Source organism: Molossus molossus, unplaced genomic scaffold, assembly GCF_014108415.1.
Source record: "Molossus molossus isolate mMolMol1 unplaced genomic scaffold, mMolMol1.p scaffold_m16_p_1, whole genome shotgun sequence".
Classification (NCBI taxonomy): Eukaryota; Metazoa; Chordata; class Mammalia; order Chiroptera; family Molossidae; genus Molossus; species Molossus molossus.
The window spans coordinates 242,355,793-242,372,581 of record NW_023425344.1 but is presented as its reverse complement, the minus strand read 5'-3'; the positions used below and the strand labels follow the sequence as shown (position 1 = coordinate 242,372,581).

The 16,789-nt window shown below is 55.9% G+C and overlaps 1 protein-coding gene across 1 annotated transcript in view; it reads left to right on the top strand.

The window, feature by feature from the left end:
• The window catches only part of RIN3 (Ras and Rab interactor 3), a 120,161-nt gene that overhangs the window by 84,573 nt on the left and 18,799 nt on the right, over positions 1–16,789 (top strand). The window contains 3 exon segments of the mRNA XM_036257257.1: positions 5,118–5,458; positions 5,460–6,681; positions 8,179–8,487. Of these exon segments, the coding sequence (XP_036113150.1) occupies positions 5,118–5,458; positions 5,460–6,681; positions 8,179–8,487 (1,872 nt within the window).

The window sequence follows — 16,789 nt, the reverse complement described above, 5'->3', positions numbered from 1 at the left end:
GTAATACCCTGTAGGTCCATCCATGCTGTCGCAAATGGTAAGAGTTCATTCTTTTTTCTTTTTCACCTCATGTTTTAATCAATTTTTTTACAGAGAGAGATAGAAACATCAATGTGAGAGAGAAACATGGATCAGCTGCCTCCTGCACGCCCCCTACTGAGGATGGAGCCCACAACCCGGGCATGTGCCCTGACCGGGAATAGAACAAGGACCTCTCAGTCCATGGGGCGATGCTCAATCCACTGAGCCACACCGGCCGGGCAGATTTCATTCTTTTTTATGGATGAGTAAAATTCCACTGTGTACATGTACCACAACTTTTTGATTCACTCACCTACTGATGGGCACTTGGGCTGTTTCCAGATCTTAGCTATTGTAAGTAGCGCTGCCAAGAACATAGGGGTGCATATATTCTTTCGAATTAGTGTCTTGGGTTTCTTCAGATATATTCCCAGAAGTGGATTCTCTGGGTTATAAGGCAGTTAGTTCCATTTTTAATTTTGGGGGGACCCTCCTTACTGTTCTCCATACTGGCCGTATCCCTGGTATTAGCAGTGTTATTTCTCCGGCCTTCTATTCACTTTTCACAAAGTGGGCACAAGGTAATAAATATCTGAACAGTTACACAAGCCCTGCTGCTCAGACACGGACGATGTTGCTGAAAGGGAACCGTTGAACTGCAGGCTCAGCACCCCATGGTAGCCAGACCGCTCGCTCGTGAGCTGACATGAGAAATCTGAGGCTGGCCTTGGAAAACCCACATTTGAAAGGGCAGGGTACACAGGGACACTCATGGGGCTTCAAAACCGACATAGGGAGCAATTCAGCACTAAACTGCACGCACTGATCCTCAGTGCAGGAGTCTGGAGAAAGCGGGGTAACTGGGTTAGATTTGCCGACGTTCTCTGACTTATTCGCAGTGTGTCTAATGGGTTTAAAATATGTTTAGAAAAGGCATATGTTCTATCGCTCTTCCAAGTTGGCATGTAACTTGCTTTTTCCTTTATATTATATAGTGAGAATTTTCCTAGTTATTGAAAATTCAAGTTTGAATGAGCCCATCTTTGGGACGTGAGAAATACTGATTTGCTGAACTCATTGGATTTCTGGGCTGTTTCCCTGGCATCTGGAATACTTTGCTGCATTTATTCATGCCCTTTCTGTCCTGCCACTAGCCCGAGCTCCCCAAGAATGAAACCTTCATCACCTTTGTCCCCAGGATACCACCCAGCACCTGGCCTGGCCCAAGCCCCCTGAGGATTGTAGGAGTGGGCACCTGGCAGGAGCATCTCCATATAAGGCACAGAGGCCAAGGCCAGCAGACATTCCTCGTCTGGGGCAGCACAGGCAGTGAAGGCAGGGACCCTGAGCCAAGGCCTGGCATGGTGCCATTGGACACAGACACCCACAGCTCTGCCAGCTACTAGGGTTGCATGACAGTGTTCCGCTTTCTCCTGGCCTCAACAGTCTGCAGGCTGCAGAGAAAGTGACCTACTTCCTGTTTTTTCTGTTTTTTTAGCTTAAAACGCTGCATTCCCACTGCGATTTCCTAAAGTACAGCCCCTCAGGTCTCAGCCTCCCACCCCTCAGAGTGGCATTGGCTTTGAGGCCTCTGCCCTGCCGGGGTGCAACCACCAGGCCTGTCTGAGGGGCAGGGGAGCAGTTCCTAGTCAGCCAGGCCCTGGGCCCGTTTCCCTGCTCCGTGCCAAGTCTGAGCTGTAGGAAGTGTATTTTGTTTTGTTTTTTAATCTGTGCATGATGGACCCACCTTGCTAACCCGAGACACCTGTCCGGCTGGTGGTCTGCCCACTCACGAGCTCCATGGCCCTTTGTGCTTCCCTCCTCTCCTTTTCTGTCTCTTCTGTCTCTTGCCTTTGAACATCCTTCCATGTTTCAGGCCCTCCCCACCTCACCATAAAAACTAACCTTGCCGCCCTGGCTGGTTTGGCTCAGCGGTGAGAGCATCAGCCCACGGACCAATGAGTCTCGCTTTCGATTCCAGTCAAGGGCATACGCCTCAGCTGCGGTTCGTCCCCAGCGCCGGTCGGGTCGTGCAGGAGGCAACCAGTCGATGTGTCTCTCTCACATCGATGTTTCTCTCTCTCTCTCTCTCTCTCTCTCTCTCCTTCCCTCCCACTCTATCTGATGATAAGTGGGAAAAGTATCCTCGGGTGAAGAATAAAAAAAAAAACTAACCCCCACTCCTCAGACCCGCTCCACCCTCTGGCTGAGCGGATCCACCCGTGCAGGCTGAAGGGCTGAGCTCCCGTCTATCCAAGCACCGCCTCAGGTGCTGGAGATACTCCGAGTCAGACAGAACCAGAGAACTTCAGGCCCGGTGGCGGCCCCTTCGCTCAGGGTGTGTGCCAGAGCCGGGAGCACTGCACACGGGTCTTGAAGGATGAGTGCCAGTGTGCTGGGTGGAGAGGGCGGGAAAAGCATCCCAAGCAGAGTGAACAGCATCAGCCAAGCCTGAAGGGGGCAGCCCAGAGCGTGCTCAGGACGAAGCGAGCGGAGAATGGGGCGGAGACTCAGGTGACGCTGGAAAAGATGTACAGGTTCCCATCCCACAGGCCTTGAGTTCCAGGCCACAGGGCTGGCAGTGATTCCGAACAAGCAGCAGTCAAGGGCCTCCTGTGTGCCTGGCACAGTGCCACACAGAGGAGAATGGATGGAGGGCAGGCTATGGCCATGACCTAGGTGAGCAATAACGGAAGTGCCCAGGCATGGGTGGGCAGTTATTTATTGTCTACCCCATGACGTCCACCTCCACCCAGAGGAAGGGCTTATGGGAACTTGGAGGTGAGCATCGGGAGCTCCGCTCACATAGGGGCTGCTCCAGTTCTCTGGGTCGGACTGGCTGCCGGGCTGGGAGAGCTTCCAAGGAGACAGCTCTATCCGTGCTGTGTGGACAGGGCACAGCGCCTCCTCTGCTCCTCCCCGAGGCCACAGGAGCTGGGTGCTCGTCACAGAGCACCCGGGAGAGTGGATGAGTCGTGGAGGGTCCGTAGCTGCCCATGAAAGTTAAGTGCAAGATCCAGGCAGCCGTGAAGAACATCGTGCCTAACCTCACCACTTTGGCTCAGTTAGAGCGTTGGCCTGCGGACCGAAGGGTCACAAGTTCAATTCCTGGTCAAGGGCACATACCTGGGTTGCAGGTTTGATCCCCAGCCCCAGGGTCGTGCAGGAGGCAACCAATCCATGTGTCTCTCCTTCCCTCCCTCCCTTCTACTCCCTCTAAAAATCAATAAAAAAAATCTCCTCAGGTGAGGATTAATAATGTGGGACATGGGGGAGCCCGGAGACTCCCCCTCCCTCCTGGCACTGTGTCCTCAGGTAGTGGCTATGATGTGCACAGAGCTTTGCAGACTGGACAGAGTCACAGGAAAGCGTCATCTGTGTTACTGTGGAGAGAGCTGGCTGTGACACGCGGGCTGCCCGCCACAGGGCCCCTGCCCAGGACAGCGCCGAACCATGAGCCCCGCTGCCCTCCCGTAACGGCCACGTCTCAGAGGGGATGCACAGGCTCACATGTCACTTTCTCGGGTGCCCCCTTGTCCTGGGATGGCGCCCTGCTCACCTCGACTGGGTTTGCTCCCCTGGCCAGCAAGGGGGTAAACACCTGTGTCCCTGGGAGTGCCCAGCTCTTAGGCAGGCACACACGCTGCCCTCGGCCATCTCGTGATGTCGGCTTTCTTCCAGTGTCAAGAGCCTCTTGTGTTCTTACCACAGCCCCAGTTCTGGGGTGCACGCCACCCCCTCACTCCGACGCTGGCCCAGCAGCTGCGGTGGGAAGTGTCGCAAGTTCCTATGAAGGGAGGCTGCGTAGCGCAGCAGCTGAGCTCCCGGGCTTGACTCTGACCTGCTCCAGCCCAGCTCCTCCGCTCACCAGCCGGGCCGTGGGCCAGCTCCTTGCTGTCTCGGGGTCTGTTTTCTCCATGTGCAGGATGGGATGCTGTCAGGACTGGCACCACAGGCCTGGGGTCAGGGGTCAGGGGTCAGGGAGATGATCCAGGTAAAGCCAGGAGCCCACACAGCCAGGACTCAGTGCATGTTTGCTCCTGTTATTGGCCCAGGTGTTGTTTTTGGTCATTTTCTTTGTGAGGAATTGTTCCCAGAAGGAAGGGCTGCAGGTGAGAGTCTGGAGACCCGGCCCGTCACGGACAGGGGAGTCCGCACTGAACCTCTAGTTAGGTTGAAGGAGATCCGGGCCCCTGTTCCAGGACGAGCTGCCCGAATGAGCTCGGAGCAGCTGCAGGCTCACTGAAATCATTCTCACGATTGTGCCCTGTGCCCTTGTCGGAGGGTCCTGAGCTTCCGTCAGATCCTCACAGAACTCCCGAGGGGGGCTGGTTGGCCCCCCGTGTCCTTGCAGCTTGGACGTTGCATGCCCCACACACCTGGCGCTGACCAGCAATGCCTGGAAAGGGACAGATGTGCTGTGGTGGCCACAGCCACGGGCTGTCGTCAGGCTGGGTCAGGAGAAAGGCGGGAGCTGGAACTTGGCTCAGCGGTGCTGGAGCCATGGATTAACCGAGACTGACCAGTCAGTCGCTCTGCAGGGGGCAGCTGTCCCCACCCGGACGGGCAGGTCTGAGCTCACTGGCCACAATCCGTAGGTGTGTTCTTCCTGGAGAGAATGACTGGTGGCCAGCACAGGCCCAAAGCATCTTCCCTGTTGGGACCCCCATGCTAGAGATGTCTAGATGGAGCCCTAGGAAGGTCAAGCAGCCTGCCCCCGAGCGCCCAGCTGGTCAGCTGCAGGAACTCTGTGCTTTCTGCCCCTCCAGCCCCCACGGCCTGCGCCCTGGGTCACTGCTGCCCTCCATGCCGGGCCTCACGCCAAGGGGCAGAACTGAAGTGAGCCTTCACTGCCACCTGGCCCCACCCACACTGCAGGGGAGGATCTCGCGGGGCTTCCCCTCTCGAGGCAGGAAGTGGTGGGAGAGGTTAAAACAGTCCAAGAGAGGAAAACAACCCAGGGAACAGTGAAGTAAATGCTGCGATGGCCCTCCCAGCCCTCCCCCGGCCGTCCCCACTCCGCCCACAATGCCACCCCTGACTAAGCAGGGGCCCCGCACCAGAACTGACCCCCTCTTCCTCTCTTGTCTCCACAGGCTTCTGGGACTCCTCGCTGAACTCCCGCCGAGCAGGTGGCGGCCCAGCAGGACACTGCAGAGACCCAGCCCCCAGGGCACCCCCCGCCTCCCGCCCCGGGTCTGCCTCCCACGATGAGCACTGCTCCTGTGAAATCGAACTCTCCGCGGGAAATGACCGCCTGTGGTTCGTGAATCCCATCTTCATCGAGGACTGCGGCAGCGCCCTGCCTGCAGACCGGCCACCCCTTCCAAGCTGCCCCTCTGGCCCTTCGCCTGCCACCTCTGACTCTACCTCACCCACCTCCAAGTGGGCCCCTCGCCGCCCAGCACCCCCGCCCCCAGCAGCCCCCCCCCCCTCTCCTCAGTCCCCCCAGGCCTCCTCCGCCCCCTGCTCCAGCTCCGGCCTGTCCTTTGTCGAGTTCTCCCCCAGTGGCTTCTCCTCCACCTCCAGAAGCCCTTCCTCCTGCATCCCCAGCATCTGACCCCGACCTGGCACCCCAGGCCCTAGGCCCCCCAGACCATCCACGCCAGCTACCTATGACAGCCTGTGAGAGGCTCCCATGCCCCCCCACAGGCCTGGGCCCCCTCAGGGAAGAAGAGATGAAACCAGGGGCAGCCCCCAGCCCCTCGCAGCAGGCCCCCGCCCCTCCAGGGCCAGTGAAGAAGGGCATCCCCGCTGCTCCTCCCAGACGCCGGGTCTCCGAGAAGGTTTCCCTGGAGGACCAGCATTCAGAGAAGGTGGACAGGGGCACAGCGGCACAGCTGGGTTTTTCCAGGGCATCCCCACTCTGCCTGCCTCCCCAGGGGACCTCAGACAGTCCTGGGGACAGGCCTCAGAGGACCACAGAGCATGGACAGGAAGCAGTGGCCAAAGCCAGTGATCCGGGCAGCCTGCCAGAGTTGTCAAGGAAGACCCGGCAACCACCAGTCCCGCCTCCGAGGAAGAAACGGATCTCCCGGCAACTGGCCTCCTTTCTCCCGAGCCCCTTGGAGAGCGCCGAGCTCTCCACCGAGCGCATAGCCCCTGAGAAGCCCACCCCCGGCCTACCCAGAGAAGGCCAAAGCCCGGCCTCCCAAGCCGGGACTCCAAGCCCACAGGCCCAGGCCAGCAGCCGGCCCCAGAGCACTCCAGAGTTCAAGGGCTCCCTGGCCTCCCTCTCGGACAGTGTGGGCATACCCGCCTCGGCCACAGACCAAGACTCCTACTCAACCAGCAGCACAGAGGAGGAGCTGGAGCAGTTCAGCAGCCCCAATGTGAAGAAGAAGCCCTCCATGATCCTGGGCAGGGCGCGGCACCGCCTGAGCCTCGTGAGCTTCACCAGCGTCTTCCAGGCCTTTCTCTCCAACGACCGCAAGCTGTACAAGAAGGTGGTGGAGCTGGCTCAGGACAAGGCCTCCTACTTCGGCAACCTGGTGCAGGACTACAAAGTGTACAGCCTGGAGATGATGGCGCGCCAGGCCTCCAGCACGGAGATGCTGCAGGAGATCCGCACCATGATGACGCAGCTCAAGAGCTACCTGCTGCAGAGCACGGAGCTCAAGGCGCTGGTGGACCCCGCCCTGCACTCTGAGGAGGAGCTGGGTCAGTGCGGGGCAGGGGCTGGGTGTGGGCGGGAGGGAGGGATCATCCCAGATAACTCCCCCTTCCCCTCACCCCCAAACTAACCACTTTGCTGTCTGCCTCGTGCTTCTGAGCTCTGCTCAGGCGCCCAGTGAGATGCGGAAGAACCTCAACCCACATGAGAGGCTGGGCAGGACCCCACCCTCAGGATGCTCCTGGTTTTATGAGGGAAACAAGTCACAAGGAGCAATTAGCGGAGAAAGGAGTAGAAGGTGTGGCCCTGAGGGCCAGAGCCGGTCTGGGCAGATGTGGCAGCTCTCAGCATGAGGGACACTGGAGGGCTGGGCCAACGCCTCTCATTTTGCAGATGAGGAAATAGTAGCTGAGGCCCTTCCTCTGGGGACAGGGTAGAGCCCAAAAAAACTTCCCAAGAATATTTATCTACTGTCACCCAAGGCAGCTGAACATCGACCTGGTATCAAGTAGATATGGGTTCAAATCTTTGTTCAGCCCCCGACTAGCTGTGTGACCCACATCATCGGAGCCTGAGTCGGTCCATCAGGAGAGTGGGGATAATGGCATGTATGTTGCAGAGCTGCTGTGACATCAAACCTGGACAGTTCCCATTCTGCTAGATGATCAGGTGCCTCTCGGATAAGATGACATTTGGACAAGTGAAGGAATCAGCTGTGTGGATAGCTGTGAAGTGACTTCTTTAGGCAAAAGGAATAGCAGGTGCAAAGGCCCTGAGGCAGGAGCAGGCGTGGCAGGTGGTAGAGCAGCAAGGAGACCAGTGTGGCTGGAACAGCATGAGCATAGGGGAGTGAGCAAGGTGCTAAGTGAGAGAGGTCACAGGGACAGATCACCAAGGGGCCTTGAAGGGCACAGGGAAGACTTTGGCTTCTATTATCCATGAGATGGGAGCCATTGGAGGGTTCTCATGACAGCAGTATCATGGTCGAACACCACAACAGGATTATGCTGGCTTCTGGGTTGAGAATGTACTGTAAGGGGCCAGAGCAAGAGGCTACCAGCATAACTCAGGCAAGAGATGACGGTAGCTCAGGCCAAGACGGCAGCCTTGGAAGCGGTGAGAAGTGCGATTCTGGATAGACTGTATTCTTGAGACTGGAGTCAAGTGGATTTGGGGGTTGAAAGAAAGACTTCAAGAATAATTCCACACAATATTTACTGAGTACCCAGGACCTCAAAATATAACTATACAGGTTGTGCACTGTGTAACTCCCATGTATAGTGCCCTCCAAAGCTGTGTACCAATAGGCAGCCCTGTGAGAGTTTAATCTGTGCCAGGCCCTGTGGAAAGCATTAGGATACAATGTATCAGTCTGAGGACTCCCTGTGGGGCTTTCTGGAGAATGTACTACACTGCCTTCTGTGTCAGGACCGCAGGCTGTAACTGCTGGGGCTGTGAGTATGTTTTTCCAGGGATCAGAGATGGGGATAGCCACACTGGGGGGCAACAGGCGACCTCACCCTACTCCTCTCGCCCACCTCCAGAAGCAATTGTGGAGTCTGCCTTGTACAAGTGTGTCCTGAAGCCCCTGAAAGAAGCCATCAACGCATGCCTACGTGAGATCCACAGCAAGGACGGCTCGCTGCAGCAGCTCAAGGAGAACCAGCTGGTGGTCCTGGCCACCACCACCACTGACCTGGGCGTGACCACCAGTGTGCCGGAGATGCCCGTCATGGAGAAGATCCTGCAGAAGTTTGCCAGCATGCACAAGGCCTACTCACCAGAGAAAAAGATCTCCATCCTTCTCAAGACCTGTAAGCTCATCTACGACTCCATGGCGCTCGGCAACCCAGGTAGGTGGGCAGCTGGAGGGGACTGGGCTGAGGGCTCTCTCCAGGCTGCAGTATTGTGTGGGTCTGTGACTCCTCGCCTACCAAGGCCTCCAGAGCCTCCAGAAGGCACTACAGAAGCCTTTGCAGAGTCAGAGGCCTGCTGGGGCAGAACTGGGCATGGTGAGGATACACTTCCTGGGCACCTTGCAGGGTTCCCTGGGCATCAGGAGGAGGCTGTGGTCAGCTGGAGGCAGGCAGGGAAGCCAGCCCGCACTGTGCCTCTGTGTGGATTACAAAAGGGCTCTGCTCTCTAGGGCTGTCGTAACAAAGTACTGCGAACTGGATGGCTTCAGCGGCAGGTGTCTTCCCCCACAGTCCTGGGGGTGGGAAGTTTGAGGTCAGGGTGTCAGCTGGGCCATGCTCCCCGGGAAGGCTCTAGGGAAGGATGTGCTCCAGCCTCGCTCCAGCTTCTGGTAGTTCCTGGCGGTGGCAGCATCCCTCCTGTCCTCTGTGGCGTTTCTTACGTGTGCATGTCTGTGTCCAAATGTCCCCTTTTTATAAGGGCACCAATCACTGGATTAGGGGCCCACCCTAGAATGTGACCTCATCGTAACTAACTATATCTGCACCAATCCTATTGCCAGTTACAAGGTCACATTCCAAGGTACTGAGGGTTAAGACTTCAACATAGGAATTTTGGAGGGACACAGGTCACCCCATAACAGCCACTTAAGTCAGTTAGCATGTATGATTGCTCACAGGTCAGTTGAGAGGTTACGCTGATCTGGTCTGGTGGGCGGGGCGGGGCGGGGCTGGCTCCTGGGTTTGTGGTCGGAGGGTTTGTTTGGAGGCTGGTCTAGGACGGCCTTGCTCAGAGGTTGGGTGTTTGATTGGCTGTTGATGGTCCGGATTGGGAGTGACTGGGCCATGATTTCTTGTGCGCCAGCAGGTTAGCCCGGGCTTGCGCCCATGGCAGTAGTGGGTGGACGGGGAGAACATGCAAAGCTGGGAGGCCTCTGAGGGCCTGGGCTTGAACTGGCATGATGCCACTCCGCAATATTTCACTGACGTGTTTAGTCACAAGGCCAGCTCAGCGTCAAGAAGTGAGGAACTAGACATCCCTTCTTGATGGGAAGAGCTGCAAAGTCAAGAGCCTCCCAGCCGAGGGGAGCAGGCGTCGCGGCCCCACCCCTTCGGGCACAGAGCGCTGGCTGGGCCTTGCCCGCTCTCCCCTCCCCCGGAGGCTTGTGCAGTTAGCAAGTGGGTAATGGCGACAGCCAGGGCAGTGGAGAGTGCCCTGTAGCCACACAGACCTGGGGCAAATTCCTGATCTGTCACTTACCAGCTGTGTGACCTTGAATGAATCAACCCCTTAAGGCCCAGTTTCCTCTCCTGAGGAAGCTGTTTTACAAAGAGGGAAACTCAGACTAAGACTCCCGAGGCTTCAGAAGCTGTGTCATTCGCGTGTGACTGTTAGAAACAGCAGATGTGCAATGTCGACCTCAATGCACAGCACCTACCGGTCCCCACCAGTGGTGGCGGTTTCCGGAGGACGATTCTCTCCATCCCCCTTGGACAAGGGCAGGCCAGTCTGGCCGAAGGCCCGCAGCAAACATTGTTAACATGTGCGTGGGGACGGTGCTGGGTCCGCTCACTCTAGAAAAGCTCCCTTCAGAGAACAGTCTGGGGAATCGCCTCCCCCTGGGCCGTGCGGTGAGGTCGGGCCGAGGACTGCAGGCCCTGAGACGTTACTAGAGAGACAGCTGTGGGCCTAAGAAGGGCGGTTCCGTTCGCAGCGAGCCCCAGTTTATTCCGAAAGCTTGGGCATCCTGGAATTCCTTTAAACACACAATCTCTTGACAGTAACTTAAAACACAGGGATTTTACTGACAGCGAATTCTCTTAGTGAAAACCAGAGAGCGGGCGGCGGGGAGGGGGGGGCAGCACGTGAGAGGGGAGCAGCAGCGCGCTCAGCCCCACCGAGGGAGGCTGCAAGCTCCCGGGTGGGAGTCCCTGAGCCTAGAAATCCAGGCCGCGGCCTGGCTCTATGCAGATTCCTCCCAGGCACAGGCACAGAGGGGTTTCCCCTGGAGGCACAGGCAGCGTGTCCTCTGCTGGCGGCCTCACCTCTGCCCCCAGCAGGCCGCCTGCCCTACTCCCAGTCTCCGCTGCTTCACTGGGAGGAAGCACGTTCTGCCGAGAAGAGCCGTGGCTTTGGGGTTCATTCACGGGCCTGGGTTTGAACCCCAGCTTTGGTGCAGGGGGCAAGAAAGCACACAGAAAACACCTGGACGGTATAGGCCCCAAGGGGGTACTTGCCTTCCAGAACCTCGATCTTCTCACTTACAGAATAGGGCTGGGGACTCCCTTCTCGGTGCTGTCCTGGTATCAGGTGCAACCCAGCTCGCGTCCGGTGGACACGGGGATGCAGGATTGGCTCCCCCTCCCCACGTTCCTAAGAACGTGGAGGCTGAACCCACACAGTGCTTTCCAAGCTGGGTTCCAGGAGGCACCCCAGGGGACACCAAAGGGACATGGGCAGGCAGGGTCCACCCAGGCTTCACCCGGATAATCCTGCTCGCCCTGTTTTTCACATGGGGTTCCACATGAGATCTGAAATAACCAGTTCCGCTGGGAAATGTTTTGGCTTTATGAAAATCTTTCACTTGGAAATCATTTCAGACTTCAAATACTTCAACAATAGAAATAGTACATTAAAATGGAAACATCCATTTGTGGATTGTCAATATCTCACCCCATTTGTGGTATCATCTATGCTATCTCTGTGCATACTTAGTTTTTTTCTGACTCACATGCGAGTCCGTTGCGTACGTCTGGACTCTTGACCCCGAAGCACTTTGCACTCTTCGAAGAAGAGGGAAGCTCTCCTACGCAAGCACAGTCAAGTTGTCCGCTTTATAAGTTCGCACTGACACAGTATTTCTACCTAAACCGCCGCCTGTACGCAGGTTGTCATTCGCCCTAACGAGGGCCACCTTTGCATGTCCTCCTCCAGCTCAGCGTCCAGGGCAGGTATTACGTTAAGGTGCCGTGTGTCTTTGACCTCCTTTAATTTGGGACACAGCCTTTCTTCATCTTTCATGACACTGGCGTTTTTAAGGAATATAGGTTCCCTGCCCATCCGCCATCATTTTTCCTTTTCCTTTTATTAGCATTTATTTTACGCTGGATTTACTCCTGGGCCACACGTTTCCGTTTCTTCCGGGGTATCTTTCTCCTGGGCACCCCCTCTGGTCGGGAGCAGCCTGCGCTGTCCCGGTGGGACCAGCGCGGGTGGCGGGGGAGCCGCGTGGGGGTGAGTCTGCCCCGCGCTCGGACGTCCTGCCGGCACCTCGGGCGGGTGCTCACCTGGACGGCTCAGTGAGCAGGGAACCGACCGTGGGACCCTGACGGCCGGCGTCACTCTCTGCATCTTACAGCAGGTGCCGCGAAAACTCCGCACCTTCTGGGCGACCGGCCCTGTGTCCAGCCCCGCTGTTCGGCCTGGGCCACTTACCAACTGCACCACTGTAATGACGGAGCGGCACACATTGCTTCTGTCAAGTGACGTCCTCGGATCCTCGGTGGCTTTCGGGTGTGCGTACCCTTGATGGCCTGGGCAGCCTCACGAGTCTTCTTAAAGTGAACACAGGGATTTGAACCTCTTGATTTTGTGGGGTTTTCTGGGTCAAGTGACTGGCAAACCATTTTCAGAGGTCACCTCAGGCTGCTTTTGGGAAGAGGAGACCCATTTTATCCTTTTTAATGAAAGTTCCTCATTCTGTGTTTGTCAGACATTTCCTCGTGATGGGGTAGAGGTTATGCATTTTGAGCCAGATCCCGACTGACTCTTGCATTCTCCTGACTTTGACGTTCTGCCTCTTAGAACCAGGCCCTTCACCCCAGCTGTCCAGCTCACACCTCCCTCCTGCCAGGCGCTTCCAGTGGCTTGCTACCCAAAGCGGTCCGTACGCCAGCAGCCCTGCCTAGGAGCCCTGGGAGCTGTCGCTGACCCCATGGAGGGCAGGCTCCAGCCTGGGTCCCGCCTACCTCCACACTGACCCACTCTAAGCAGAAATCAGCCCTTCCTCCTGCCCCTCCCGCCCTGCCGCAGTCCCCCTCATCTGAGGAAGCAGCTGTCCCATTACACCTTGCTGGCAATAGCACCCAGTGGTCCACCCAGCGCCCACTTGAGACCAGGATAAACACAGGGCCTGGCTGCTGGCGAGACGCATTGGAACAAAGGGTAAAGGGCTAAGCTTGCAAACCCGAGGCCGGAGGTCACTGGCCAGGCTGTCTTTTCCAGAAAGGTAGTTGCTATTTATGCCCATGATATGGACGGGCCAGGTCTCAAACCCAGACTCTTCTCACTGCAGAACTCGTGAGCCTTTGTCACTGCACCGAGCCGCCAGCCTTGGGACAGACCCCAAGGCTCCTGGTTCCGGACCAAGGGCTTCCTCCGCTGCAGTAGTAAGTACAGGGCCTGAGGCAGGCGCAGCGGGGAGTTCCCGGACACGGTGGCTCTGGGTGACATGGCCCTCCATCCTGCAGCCAGGAGCAGCCCCCGTTTCTCATGGATGTCGCGAGGCTTGGTGAGACCAGGGTAGGACTTCAGGAACCATGTCTCCCATTACTTTGACAAACAAGTTATTCCCACCTCTTCAGTGTCTAAGACCACATAGCTGACCTGCTATGGGGAGAAGAGATTCAAGCCAAGAACTCCTCCCTGAGATGGGAGGGGGAGCGAGGGAGGAGGAATGCAGTGTCTGCAAACGTGCGGTTCTTTCAAAAAGAATATAAAGAACCTTCTAGCCCTGGCTGGTGTTGCTCAGTGGTTAGAGCGTTGGCCCACACAACAAAAGGTCGAGAGTGCGATTCCCTGGTCAAGGGTACATACCTAGGTTGCAGGTCCAATCCTGGGACCCATCAGGGCACATGTAGTAGGCAACCAATTGATGTGTTTCCCTCACATCAATATTTCTCTCTCTCCCTCCCTCCTTTCCACTCTATCTAAAAAGCAATTGAAAAAATATCGACAGGTGAGGATTAACAAGAAAAAAACAAGAACCTTCTTCTAACGCAGGCAACATTCCAGAGAGCAGCCAAAGCAACAGGCCGCCTTCTGTTCCTTCATAGTCTGTCTCAACACCCTAGATTTCAGGAAATGGAACCTGGCTCCTGACCCTGGGGGACAGGGCACCCAGCAGCAAGGGGGTTGAATGTGGGGCCCAAAGGAGTCTTGGAGTCCCAAAATCCCTCAGGCCCGCTGCCACGTACCTCCCCGGCAGGGCCCACACGGGGAGCTCAGGCTCTGCAGCTGTTCAGGCTGGGACAGGGGCTGGCGGTCGGATGGGGGAAGGAAACTCGACAGAGACCCCAGAGCATGAAACAACAGGCCTGTAACACTGACTGGGGGTGGAGAGGACAGAGGAAGTTCAGGCTGGTGGTTTTTTAAAATCTTTGTTGAAAAAAATCTAAACTTATTTCTCATGACAAAAGTCACTAATGTTTATTGTGGAAAAATAGGATTAGTATCTTGATGGATTTCTTTCTGGTGTTTTTGAAATAGCTATAGATAGGTAGCTAGATAGATGGGTAGTTAAGGAAACACTTGCAGCTATAACAGATAAACCCTGCAATCTCTAACTTGATAGAAGTGGATTTCTCAGTCCTTATGCCCAATCAAAAGGAGGAGGGCGGGGGAGGCGTGGGCTCTGCTCCATAGAGTCATTCGGGGATCCAGGCTGACGGATGTGCCCTGGACATTGACGTCCAGGAGAGAGAGTCGCACATATGAGCCAAGCCTAGTAGGGAAGCACAAGCTTGTTTTTATACCCCACAACAGAAATGGGGTTCAGGCTCTCTAAGATGTCACGTTCTGAGGATTATAAGACATGTTACCCTCCTGTTTTACATAATAACCATGTCTAACATTTTTCGCATGCCAGTAACCCTGTAGGCACCATGCTAATCACTTTCCATTTGTCTTATTGAACCCTTACAACCACCCACAAAGTGTGGAGACTTTTATTATCCCCACTTTATAGCCAAGGAAACTGAGGCTCAGCCAGCTTGAGCAGCATGCTCAGGGTCATCCCTGGAGAGGTGAGTGGTGGACCTGGGACTTGGATCCAGGTCCTCTGCTGAACTGCTGCATTCCCCTGCCTGCCAGGGTGCCTGGGACCAGAGGTGATCTCAGACGAGGCAGGCCCACGTCATGGTGGCCTCATGTCTTCCCAGCCAGGCTGGGACTTTTGGCTTCAGGTCTGTGAGCCCACAACTACGCAGGCTGGCTTGCGGGCTGCGTTCTGAAGAGGAACCCAGGGAGCTGGAGTGATTTCCACGGGGATGTGGTGTTGCTCAAAGCAGAACTGAGACTGAAGCCGCACCTGCCCCGAGGGCAAACAGCCAGACAGCGCAGCTTCAGGGCTCAGTGAGAAAGAGGGGCAGCGTCCACGTCAGGGAACCAGCCAGAGGAGCCAGCTTCTGTATGAAACACCCCTGAACAGCAGGCTTCCACTGCCAAAGTACGTCTAACGCCTCCTGTTCTAGGTGCTCTCTGCTTCCTGCCAGCCTTTGTTTTTATCAAATAGGTCCATTCATCCAACAGTCTAACAGACACTCATTGACAATATGGATATTGACAGAGAAACCCAGCCCCTGTTTGTACAGTGGTCACAATTCAAGCGGATAAACAGCGTCAAACAAGCAGCAACGGCGCTGTGAGATCAACGCTGTCCATTCACTGAGCGAATATATTTATTCAGCACCTACTACAGGCCGTGCCCTGTGGAAGCGCTGGATATAAACAGTAAGCACCAGAAAGTCCTGCCCACGTCAAGCTTCCATTCTAGTGGGGAGAGACAGGTAACAAACAAGGAAACAGGCACCAAATACACCATCGGATGCTGAAACATGCTACTAGGATATATGAACAGGTCGGGGTCCAGGAGTGTCGTAGGAGTCTGCTGCCCAGGTTGGGGGCTAGGGGTGGGGGATAAGGGCCTCTCTTATTCATTAATACAAACATGAATGTCTAATGTTGGTTTTTTCATTCTGCAATGACGGGGCCAGGGAAGCCCATTATAGACGCTGAACCCAGTTGGGGAGTGAGGTCATTGGTAAGACTTCTGGAGAGAGAAGGTGGCTTTAAGTGGGCATCGTGGAGGGGTTAAGGGCCAAGCGGATCACAGCCGTGAGCCTTGTGCGGCCCCGGGATTGGTGCCTCACGAGGGGCCCAGCCAGCAAATCAGGGCGGGCAGTTCCGATGAGATGACAGATGCTTCCTGTAGATCAGGGGTCTGCAAACTACGTCCTGCAGCCCACTCTGGCCCGCCACCTGATGCTGTACGTAAATTCTTACTGAAACGGCCACGTCCACTCATTTCCACAGTGTCCGTGGCTGCTTTTGTTAAAACGGCTGAGTTGAATAGTTAGGATAGAAACCATGTGGCCCGTGGAACTAAAAATATTTACTCTCTGGCCCTTTACAGAAAAAAAAAATTGCCAACTCTTATTTTTTTTATTTATTTCTTTTTAATCCTCACCTGAGGATATTTTTTCCATTTATCTTCAGATAGAGTGAGAGGGAGGGAGGGAGGGAGGGAGAGAGAGAGGGAGAGAGAGAGAGAGAGAAACATCAATGTGGGAGAGACACATTGGTTGGTTGCCTCCCACACAACCCCAACCTGGGCCGGGGACCAATCTGCAACCGAGGTACGTGCCCTTGACTAGAATCGAACCCTCGATTCTTTGGTCCTCAGGCCGACGCTCTAACTGCTGAGCCAACCCGGCCAGGGCGCCAACTCCTCTTTTAGATAATGCTTCCTAGAAGACAAAACTCCCTGTTTAACCCAGCCTCTCATTTGATGCTCACGAGGGCCCTACCTAACAGACTAGGTGAGTTTTATTATTATTATCCCCAGTTTTCAGATGAGTGGCCCCAAATCAGCTAGTTCAAGTGGCAGAGTCGGGGGCCTTGTAATCCAGTGTCCCTCAGTCTGCGTGACCCAGGTGAGCAGGCTTCAGCTCATTTTCATCGGGCCCCCCTCCGAACTCTCCCAGCCAGTAAAACAGCGCAAGGCCCCAGGCTCTTTCCAATGGGATCAGCTCCTCCCACACCTGCAGGCGGGAAGCAGAACTCCCTAGGAAATGCAGTTAGGTGTACGTGATCTCTGATTCACGAAAGACAGACATTCTGATCACAGGAGAATTCTTTTGCGACTGCCGGGGGCCCCGCCGTGCACAGGGTGAGACGGGGCCTGGGCCCTGGCTGCGCAGGAAGAGGGATGCAGCCCTGACTCCCCCGGAATATCGCCGGGAG